The sequence below is a fragment of the Rhamphochromis longiceps genome, linkage group LG3 (genome assembly GCF_057381845.1).
Source record: "Rhamphochromis longiceps isolate RC_006_pf linkage group LG3, R_longiceps_female_GT1.1, whole genome shotgun sequence".
Classification (NCBI taxonomy): domain Eukaryota; kingdom Metazoa; phylum Chordata; class Actinopteri; order Cichliformes; family Cichlidae; genus Rhamphochromis; species Rhamphochromis longiceps.
This window is the reverse complement of record NC_140559.1, coordinates 15,444,106-15,455,596: the sequence shown is the minus strand read 5'-3', so window position 1 is coordinate 15,455,596 and position 11,491 is coordinate 15,444,106. Positions and strand designations below refer to the sequence as shown.

Below are 11,491 nucleotides of genomic sequence, written 5' to 3'. Positions count from 1 at the left end.
TTTGACTTTGTAAACCACTTTGATCTACACAAGATTACACTGTGACTGTATTGTTTAATCAATAATACTGAGTTTGTTTACTGGACCGTTTATGCCTCAGTTATACCAAAATAATTAAGCATTCAACTTATCACAACTGTATAATAAATAAACTACATACTAGAATATCACAACCAGTGACTGTAGAAAACATTGATCACAGCAGATTAGCACCACTTCGTTTTAGCTCTCAATTAACGCCTCACCTCTCCATTTCATACAGGGTGCTCTGAGCACATAATCTACATGTTGTGCTTATGCAACTGCACTAGTGGAGTGTGCGCTGTTGGTCACCGTATACATGGATGATGTTGGTCATCCATGTATTGCACCTTGTCCAGTGACCTAGGACATAACACAAGAGCACACAGGCACTTCAAAGGGTTTGAAACGTAACATCGCAACAGAGAGAAACTTCACGAATTCTCACTTATTAAGTTTGTGTGTTTACATCTTCACTTTTAAGCCACTGAAGCTACATCAGCCTGTCTGCTGTGGAAACATCCAAATAAGATTTCAAAGGGTGCAGCTCCTCTCACAGCAGCACACGAGCCTTCATCAGTCCTTCAGTACTGGTCTTTATTGGAAAAGTGGCACGCATCATCATCATCATCATCACTAATGACTGACAGTAACACTGGTCCTGCTGACACACACCCAAGCACACACACACCCACACACACAGCTCTACAGTTTGTCCTATGTAGGAAAAAAGATAATGGTATGAGGAAGAGGAACGGCATCATGGGAAACGTAGGAATAAAAAAGTGTTTTATTTAAAAACTAAAAAAAAAAAAAAAAAAAAAACAGTCTTGGGGCTTCTGGTGCTTAAAAGAAGTCGAGGTCGTCCGGAGCGTCGAGGTCTCTGTACTCGATGATGGAGCGAGGGTCGCCTCGCATGCCCCTGCAAACAAACACACACACAGTGAGATAACTGATGTGATTCATACACTCCACTGTGTTGTCGTCACGGCGCATGTTCTTTACCTGCTGTTTCGCTGTTTCCCAGAAAACCCCCCGCCGCCTCCTAAATGACCTCTGAAGTTGTCATAGTTACCCCGCCCAGCTCCAAACTGGTTTGGTGGATGGTGGAGTGCACCGCCTAAAACACCCACACACACATACACCTTAAAAGACTGCATCACTGCACTGAAAAAGCAAAGCTGAATTTTTTCATTTTAAATACTTAATTAAATTCTATTATGTTTGTGTTTATATACACCTGGGAAACCGGGCATGGGTGGTCTGACTCCAGGCGGATATCCCAGAAGGCTCTGCTGCTGCGGCGACTGTCCGGGAAATCCTGGTAAACCCGGAGGAGCGGCTAAAGGCGGAGAGAAGGAAACGCATCAGAAAAGAAAAAACAGTAACGTGAATAGAAGGCAAAACAGAGTCCCAGGGGCACAACCTGGTGAAGGCGGTGGGAGGGGCTTGTTCTCAGGCAGGGCAGGTCTTTTAGCGTCCAACAAGAAGTTGTTGAAGAACTCAACCTCCTGCCGGACACCGGTGACCTTCTCGCCGTGCTTGTTGAGAATGTGTTTGCGCACAAACTCGGGAGCCTTGAACTTCTTCCCGCTCAGAGGACACAGCCACTTGTCTTTGCTGAGCTCCTGAGTGTTGGAGGACAGGAACTTCTCCACCTGCACAGGTGAGACACACAGAGGAGGGAGGAGAGCTCGTCATTGGGACAACTGTTTACACTCACATGTACACACTGTGTTTATGGTGGTTTCTATGAAAAGGTCGTACGCTGTTAAAAGGTCATTCCTTCTATAGCTGCAAATCTCTATTGTTTCTTTTAATTTCTGAAATGCCAAATGAATTATGAATACAATCCTGAATTAACGACACTTAAAGTGGAGATATACACGCCGACAATACAATGTTTAATTTTATTTTGACAGCAAAAAAATAAATAATAATAATAATAAAAAGGTAACATTGCATGTGTTTTTCTTGTTTTAATGAGTAATTATGAGAATTTACTTCCTTCTTCCAAAACACTTTCTTGTAGTTGATGAGGAATAATTAAGAAAACAAAATTAGAACTTGTAAAATCAAAGACAAGACTTGATCTGAATCGTTTTGTGATAAGCTGCAGCTCAGGAGGTCGTCTAATAATCTCAAAGTCAGTAGTTGGATAATATGAAGGGCTTTTATTGTGAAAGGAACAGGAAGTAGCACTTTTTTCTTTTTCTTTTGCACATGTGGGACACATCTGTTGGCGGGCGGTGTGTCGTACCTCTTGTTCCGGGTCTTTCTTCCCCAGCCTGGTCGCTTCTTCCTCACTCAGAGTCTCAGAGGGCGAGAGCAGCGGAGCCAGGCGCTCCTCGCACATCCGCTGGTGTTCACTCACTGTCCAATCAGAGCACAGCAACACTAACGTCAACTTTGCAGCCGTGTATTTGGAGCTGTAGTTCGAAGTGTTTTGAGATTAAATAAACTAAAAACACGTTGTGATGTGTTCGAGTTACAGATCATCATACCGCGAAATTTTCCATAAAGGTTCCAAGGCTGCTGTGACAAACCAGGTAAGTGTGTCTTATTCACAGGTGAGAAGGACTTTATGCGTCTCTGGTTTCTAGGAAACCACGTCCTGTTTTCCTAGAAATATACCATGAACGGCTGATCTGCAGTGTATGCGTGTGCGTACCCTCAGTTGCGGTGATCTTGCCCACAGGCAGGGGTCCTCGAACGTGGATCAGCCCGCAGCGGTGTGGCATCTCATCCTCGGCGGGATACTCACAGAAATTATAATAATCAACAGAGTGAACCAGACGCAGGTAGAGCAGCAGGCGGTCCAGCACCTGTACACACACACGCACGTGTAAATACACGCTTACATGAAGCAGGCAGCGCCTGATCTACATGAAGCTCCTCCCACCTTCAGTAGCTTATCATCTGTCTCCAAGGTGACGTCAGAGGAGGCAGGGTCCTTGGCGTCACCGGCGTCATCGGTGTTGCACCCAGAGGCGCCGATGAGCTCCTCCTCCTCTGCGCTGACTTCCTCTATCAGGTAATCTGTGATGTTCTTCAGGATGGGGTTGGTCTCCATCTACACACACACAGAGGAATGATGTCAGTCCTGAGGGGGTTATGGGTAATGCAGTGCCCAGATAGTGTTTGACTGACTCGTGCTTCTGACTCTGAACCCTTGAGCCTGAACATATTTAAAGTCCGCACCTGTCCGGTCCACAGCTCCCCTCTCTGGTCCAGGCTGTGGACGAGTCGGGCCGACAGTCGGATGTCGTTCCTCACCACCGGTTTGTGGTGCGTCAGACCGTTGACGCTGCGAACCCGCCGGCACAGATCTCTGTTCACCACCGGAGCGAGTTCACAGTCTCTGAGCTGCAGACAGCATAGAGGAGGTTATAATCACCCATGACACACCAGTGTGTGTGTGTGTGTGTGTGTGTGTGTGTGTGTGTGTGTACCCGGATGTTCTGCAGGTTCCAGCACGTCTCCTTGATGTTCACGCTGCGGTCAAAGGTCACCCAGCAGCGCCTGAAGAACCTGAAGCACAAATATTTACTGAAGCTCAGTTTAAAGAGCAACGCTTCCAAATCCATGCTTTTAAAACCGCTCGATAACAAAAAGAAGCGTGGTGCGGGGCAGTTCTTAGATAAAGCGCCTTAAACACGTGAATACGTCTCGATCCACAGGCGACGCAGTGTTGAGTGGTGAAACTGTATTGTTGTTCATATTCATGCTAGAAAATGCTAATTTTACTGGAGAAATAATTAAAATTGGTGCTTTCAGGACAAAACTTCATGTGATTCCTGAACTATAGTAACAGTGTCGTCCTGCTTAGAGAAGAATATCGTTTTTCTTTGGAGGACGCCGCTAAAGACCTGACTTCCTGTATAATTGCAAACGGCAAGTGAAATGACGCTTTCAAGGAACGTTTTACTGAAGGACAACAGATTATAAACTTGCATGTTTCATGCATTGATAAGAATACACTGTGTGTTTGATGTCCTATCCTATAGACATATATATGTATATATGTCTGGTTTATTTATAAACAATCTGCTACACTTTACATATCAGTCCTTTAATGGCAGATGAAGCTGGGAGGAGCTGATGCAGGTGTCGCGACTGCACTTTTTTGTTCTCACCTCCTCTCGGGCTGAGGGTCCGACAGCGCCACCCGCAGGAAGCCTGAGTATCTGCGACACAGCTGCAAACACATGAAGGAGGTTAGCAGAGAGCCAGGTGATGTGCACAGGTGTGTTCTAACTTGAACCTCCTAAGACCCGAACTCTTCCATGACATGCATTTTTAATTCCTCTTTGATATCTGGGCACATTGGGACCTGATGAATGTAAAAACAAAGAATTACCAGATTTTCTTTTTACCTGATTTTTGTTTCTAAGAACAATAAGAGCCACGTATGAGGATATACGTTTAAAATTTCAATAGAACAGTTGCAGTATAACATCCTCGTAAGTGGATATCAGGCCCTTGTAGAGCAAAATTGAGTATTTTAGTCTAAATAACCCAAAATGTGATGTTCACATATGTGTAAGTCAAAATCACAGCTTTCAGCTTCAACACCACAAACAAAGAAAGTTTCTGAGCTAAAAAAAATGTTCTGGGTAAAAATGATATTTTACTTCGAACTATTTATAAGTTAAATAATAAATAAACCAGTTCATGGTGCAGTATTTCATAGTTCTGCACAGTTTTGTTTTAAATGGTCAGATTTCTCCCAGGGAGCATGAACACATAGCAGAGCTGGTTCATTAAAAACAGCCTAATTTTTCTTGCTGAATTCCGACTATAATTAAAAACCTTCCTCCTTTGTTGGTTTGTCATTATTTACTTGTCCAAACTTATTTTAATAACGTCCTACTCTCTGGAGGGAGGAGCCTAAACAGTGCCAACCTATAGGTTTGAAAAATGAGCTGCAGTTCCTCAAATGTTAGTCTGAGTTTAGCAACAACTGCTTCACCCTGTAAAGGCATGTTTTCTTACAGCTGTGATCTCATCCTTGGACACCTCTGGCGGGATGCTCCTGATGAATAGGGAGGTGGTGAGGTGGAGGGGGCGGGGCTTGGGTGGAGCCTCCTTCTCCCTCTCTTTCCCTCGCTCTTTACGACGCTCTGAAACAAACCAGCAAAACACTTCAGACTGAAGTCTGAGAAGTGTTTCAACATTTCAGAGTTCAAAAAAAGAGTTTAAAATAAATACCATCCTCTCCGTCATCCTCCTCTTCCTCCTTCTCCTCGTCCTCATCCTTCTCTCCATCAGAGTGGGAGGAGTCAGAGTCGGAGGCACTGCCCTCGCCGCTGTCAGCAGAGAGGCTGCGTTTCCTCTTCCTGCCCTGAGAGAAAGAGGAGGGATTAACAATGCGATGTAACATTAAGGACCATCAGCATCAGCGACAAAAGACAAACGACTCACTTTCTTGGTCTTCTTGTCTTCTTCCTCATCTTCTTCTTCTTTCTTCTCCTCTTCCTCCTCCTCGTCGTCGTCCTTCTCCTTCTTCCCGTTACGCTTGGCGTCGGCTGAGTCCTGAAAGAGGAAAGAAAATAGGATGGTTAAGGTCAGTCTGAACGCCGTTGTGTGTCAGGATGTGATTATTTAACGTAACACTGAACAGACTGTCACTCAACCCGTGACCTGTTTCTTCTCTACAGTAGTTAATAATTCAATAATTCAAAGTCATGTGACCCAGACAGGAAGAGACTGGGTCCAGTTCAGTAAACTGAGGATCAATGTTCCCTCTAATTTTTCACGTGTCTGAGCGAACACACAAACTCCCTGAGCGTCCCTTGGACCACTGTGAGCAACAGCAGACGTGTGCGCTGTGGTCACGCCAGCATCGAATCCATCCAAGTTACATGTTATTAACATAATCAAAGTACAGCATTTACATTTATGATAGACTACTTTTAATTAACTGCTTTAGCCCACTTACAATGAAAATTAAAAAAGATCTTGTTCATGACCTGTGTAGCATGTTAACACTATTGGAAGTAAAAATAACTTGAACTCCAATTTTGAAAACACAACTTTTACAGCTCTAACTTGTATCATGAGTCTGAGTCTGGGAGAGAGTCTGTAACTCTGTCTGCAAAATACAGTAAATAAAGACCAATGTTGAGCAATTAATTATATAGTTACTTCTTCAAAAAAGTAGCTGAGTTTGGCAAATAACAACAATAACAATAAGTTTTTTGCAGCTGTTTACCTAAAAAAGCAGCCAAGGTGTTTTTTAAACAAACATTTCAAACTATTTACAGAACAATCAGCTGTTCTGCATCAGATCTGATGCCACACAAATTATTTGTGCCACTCCAAAAAATTATTTCTGTCCACTATGAGATGAAGGAGAACAACAGCCTGATACCTGCAGGCCTGACAACAGGAGCTGTATCACTGCTGTAACACCTGTAACATTCAGCAGTCGCCTCATTGTTCTGACACACACAACAAAACTACTGACTACACTACACACTAACTACACAAGATTTGCGCTAAACGTCTCAAATCTCTCACATCTCAAAGCACCGCCGTCACTCCTAAAACTTCCCCCCGTTTCTTAACAACTAGATGCCACGTTGCCAGATCATTTTTTGATTGGTCGACATGGTACATTTTTCCACCAATAGGAAAGGGTGGGTTTTGTTTTTGTTTTTGCTCACACGCTTTCCAGCGTTTTCCTTATAAAACGCTGTTTTTACCGTTTCTTCCAGCAGTAAATATAAACAACGACAGTATTCAGGAAGAAAACCAAACATTGCATATTTTTATCATAACTCTGGTTTTACGTGGCCGATCAACACAATTTAAAAACTGGTATAAAGTCCACACTGTTTCCGTCAATTGTTCGTCTGTGCTGCTCACATCTCCAATGGTTGTTCACGTTGTCATTAACGTGGCTTCACTCCACATCAGCCGCTTTGCTAAAACACCAGTGTCGGCACATAAGGACGCTGTCATAACCTGTCAACCACGTTGATTAGCTGCGTATATACGAATGTGAATCGCTTCATTGGCTGGACTATGGGATAAGGTGGCATCGTTCTAATCCCATACAGGAGCAGCCAGTCACTCACTGACTAACACTGCAAAACAGAATTGTTAACGTATTTATTCTAATTTCAATTCAGGTTAGATTTTTTTTGTGCGCAGAGACCGTGCCAGCAGTGCGCACGCGCGCAGCTTAGAGGGAACAATGCTGAGGATATTCGAAGACGTCACCTTCTCTGTGTCTTTGTTATCGCCCGCGTCACCGCTCGCCGTCTCCTTCGTCTGAGTTACAGTCGCCTCTGAGCTGGTCTGACCACCCACGCTGCCTCCGCTGGGATCTGCCTGACTCTTCTCGCCTACACCTCCTCCTCCGCTCGCATCTCCACCGGCTCCTGCTGCATTCACCTGAACCTCGAGGACCTGCAGGTCAAAATCGGTTCCTCCCTCCATCTTTATCACAGCTGCACAGAGACACACAGGTTAAAGACTTTATTACACACAAACCCCGTTTCACTTCACTTCCTGTCCAGTTTACCTGCATCGAGGAGTTTAATGATGGCAGGGGCGTGGTCCATGTCGAGCGATACGTTGTCCAGCCAGTTGTTGTCCATGAGGAAGAGGAAGACGCCGAGTCGGGTTTTGAGGGCGGCCAGAGACTCTGCCTTCCTCGTGGCGATGTCATCGGGGTGGTACTTGGAGCGGAACCACTCCTGCTCTTTGTGCTGGAGGAAGAAGTCCTGCAGCTGCTGCCGCCTGAAGTCCAGCTTGTACTGGTTGTAGCGCTTCACGGACTCCGTCTCGTCCACGCTGTCCTCCATGTTCAACAGGAACTCCTGCAAACGCATCACAGACGTGATGTCATAACCTCGCCAAACAGACGCTTTGATGCCTCCTTATTTTTTTAAATCAGAGACCCACCTTAAAGCTCCTCATGGTAGGAGGACCGGGAGGAGGGAGGTCTGGATCCACCATCCCCAACCTGAGACACAAAACTCAGGTAATAAATAATCCAGGTGAAAACTGTTGGAGCCACTAGGGGGCAGAAATGATTCTGACTGAGCTCACCTGCCCTGCAGAGGGTGGCCTCCATGATGTGGGTGAAGGTGAGGAAAATCTGGGTGCCAGCCCTGAGGCCCCGCCCCTGGAAATGGAGCCCCGCCGCCTCCGTATGGCAGGTCGTAGCGGTACGGCTCCCCCCTGTGGTCGTCCCTGAGGGTGAAACGAGAATTATTAACCACAGCAGGAACACGGAGGAGAACCTGAAGTCTGCAGCTGCTTCTCTCACACAGGCCTCACCATTCTCTCCTCATGCGTTTGTGCTGAGGGCTGATGTGTCTGGGCGGAGAAAACCTCTCTCTGCGGCCGCGGTCATAGTCCCGCCTCCGCTCGCGGCCACGGTCCCAGTCCCTGAAACAAACAGAGAGCTGACATCACACAGTGGACAAACCTGTCGGGATGAAGTCGGCGACTTTCTTCAGCCATAATAAATCCTGACGACTCAGTTTCCAATAACATGTCTCATTCATACGCTGATGTTAGGACAGATGTTTACAGCTGGATAACAAACTGTATGAACTCTGAAACAAATGTGTCAGATGTGATTAGGGATAAGTACGGCGTGCATAAAGAATACAGCTGTGTGGGAAACTTTTCAATGTTAAACAAAGGACCACATCACTGCACTACTACATCTATGCCACTAGATGGCAGCAGCTGCCTCTCTGTGACAGCAGCTCTGCAGCAGTTTGATGCAGTAAATGAGCCTCTGTAGGTTTAGGCTGAACTCTGACTGTCAGATGTGTCGGCTCGTCAGATCTTTCTCTCCGGATTAAAAACGAATAACTTAACGATCGGAATGGTCACCAGCTCCCACCTGTCGGGCCAGTCGTCTCTCCTCCTCTCCTCGCGCTCTCGTGACCTTTCCATGTCGCTGCGTTCCCGCCTGAACTTGTCCCGCCTCCTCCGATCCAAATCGTCATCGCTGTCTCCCATCGGTCTAAAGGAGCAAACAGATATTGACATCAGGGATTCTTTCTGCATCATTCAGCAACTTTAAATCACCAAGTATGAAGGTGTTTAAATAAATAATTGTTCAAACAGTCAAAATAAACCTTAAATAAATTCAGAGAATTATGAGAGTTTAGTTAATTAATGCACATTAAGAGGCTCTGTGAGGCTGAAGGTGGCGACTGAAAAACCTGTAAATTCAATAAATTTACACCAACGCAGGACCAAGAGAAGCACAAATCTCCCACACTAGATTGACTCCCATCACCTCCTGCCTGCAGGTTTAACGCTCTAAGCGCCTAAACCCACACTGACTCCTTAAGGTGTGTGAAATCCTCTCAGGGGTGTAGCCTAATACCTTCTGCTGCAGGTAATAAACGCACTTAATGTCCTAAACCATCGCCACTCAGAGGAACTGTGTTTTATTTTTCACATCAGGAATGAAGATTTTTGATCTACTTTAATGTCATCTGCTGTGACGGTTCCTGACTGTGTTTATCAGCGAGGAAAGTCTGTCCAGAAGCCGGAAATTAGGGGAAAAATAACTATAGGTGATGGGAAGTGGGCGGGACCCATGGTAAACTTTCAGGTGAGTGAGTGAAAAGTGAGCTCTACCAATAACGGTAAAGAATCCAGCTGATTGTCATGTAACATAGTAGTGAGTGTAATTATAACCACGTTATATGTCAATCAACAGTTCTTCACTCGGATTGGTGGTCACCTCAGTCTCTCACAGCTATTCCTTCAAAGTCGAATGAGGTTGTTGAATGTCACTTTGTGTTTCCAATATTTGCATTAATTTTCTTTCACACCAGATGTGAACGCTGCATTGAAGCAGAAAATATTTTGATTCTATTTTGCTTAATTGTATTTAATGATCCAGTTTAGTCTCTCGACTTTGGCCACCACTCATCGACTCTGTATTAGACCCTCAACCATATTCTGAATCTCCAGCAAAGCACTGGACAGACTCCATCATATCCACAACTCCGCTGTCATAAGAAGACAAGACGCTTCACCCGTTGCCTGCTGGTGGTGGTCAGAGGGCCCGGTGGCGCCAGTGTTTGGCAGCCTCGCCTCTGTCAATGTGCCCCAGGGCGGCTGTGGCTACAATGTAGCTTACCATGAATGGGTGTACACTAGACGTGTAAAGCGCTTTGGGGTCCTTAGGGACTAAATAAAGCGCTATACAAATACAGGCCATTTTCCATTTATAAATATTAATTCAAACTCCGCTTCTGCGCTGATATGTTTACTTCACTCACTGACGTGCTTTTCATGCAATTCACGTTGTGTAGAATTCTAAGAGGTTCAATGTTTAATGTTCTTACTTTAGCTTCAGGTTTTACAAATTTTCCTGAGACGTGCAGGAGATCTTGAATGAGAAACCACAGAGCCTGACCGGTCTGTTGCTCTCACAGAAAAACTGAGATAGGAAAATCAACATTACTGAGGAAATAAACATCCTTAGCTGAAACGCCCCTCTGCTTAACAATCATTCTTATGCCGTCTTCCACTTCTGCTAATATAAAAGCACATAAGCAGCAGTGTGTATCAGCTTAAACATCGCTGCTCTTTCACAGTTTATCTTGAAATATTTATTATAAACTCTGTTTGTTTATGTGACTCCTCACTGATACATTGGCTGCTAATTAGCCTGCTAGCTCCTGTCCTTGAGTTCTTTAAAAGCTTTTAATTTAAGGACAGGCTCGTCGCAAACTCCCGGCAGCCCCAGATCGTTAGGAGACGCAAATATTAAGGGTTTAAAAGTTTTCACTAAGACAAATCAAACGCTACCATTAGCAGCATATAGCATTTCATAGCTAACGAAGCTAACAGCTGCTAATTAGCTCGTTAGCCCGGAGCCAGATGAACCTGTTCACAGAGATGTATCCCTCCGCTTCGGCCCCGCTACTTTATCTGTGCGTATTTTTGAGTTTAAGGTGTTTTTCTTACCTGAGATTTGTTGTTTTAAACTCAGAAACAAGCCCGTCACAGCTACCAGCAGCCGCACAGTTATCCCGCCGCCAGCTCCAAGAGCACAATGATCCAACGACAATTCCGCTTCCTGTCACTACCGCTCGTCTGTCCAATGACAATGCGCCGCCTCGAGGTCAGACTGGGTAAATACACACACTCGTTGAAATAAAGGGGTCGTGGCGTTTTATCTTCACTTCTAGGAAGCTGAGAACTCTTCTTTGTTTTCCGCGAGAATTGTATTTGGCCAGCTGTGCCATTGAACTTCAGTTAAAATTTTAACAGCACAAAATTTAACGTTTTTTAAATACTCCAACATTATGACATTTTCTGCTTTCCTGCAACATGTCACCCCTTTCTATCCAAATCTCCAAGAACCTCACTGAGATCAACTGAGTTTAAGAGATAATAAATATGTGAAAACATTTTCACCTCTTCTAATTCGTGAATGACCATCAGGTTAGGGTTGATTGTTTTACTTAGCAGAGTT

The 11,491-nt window shown here is 44.8% G+C and overlaps 1 protein-coding gene across 1 annotated transcript; it reads right to left on the bottom strand.

The window, feature by feature from the left end:
- Positions 1 to 747: 747 nt before the first annotated feature.
- LOC146673096 (serrate RNA effector molecule homolog) lies at positions 748 to 11,016 on the bottom strand. The gene is made up of 20 exons (XM_085389713.1): positions 10,981 to 11,016; positions 8,891 to 9,013; positions 8,314 to 8,424; positions 8,083 to 8,226; positions 7,936 to 7,996; positions 7,553 to 7,850; positions 7,249 to 7,478; positions 5,446 to 5,556; positions 5,233 to 5,365; positions 5,017 to 5,144; positions 4,158 to 4,219; positions 3,474 to 3,552; positions 3,223 to 3,387; positions 2,924 to 3,094; positions 2,693 to 2,846; positions 2,282 to 2,394; positions 1,448 to 1,679; positions 1,262 to 1,363; positions 1,027 to 1,141; positions 748 to 943 (listed from the first exon to the last, which is right to left on the bottom strand). The coding sequence occupies exons 2-20, from the start codon at positions 9,007 to 9,009 to the stop codon at positions 868 to 870; spliced, it is 2,604 nt and encodes an 867-aa protein (XP_085245839.1). The 5' UTR covers positions 9,010 to 9,013; positions 10,981 to 11,016; the 3' UTR covers positions 748 to 867.
- Positions 11,017 to 11,491: the final 475 nt, after the last annotated feature.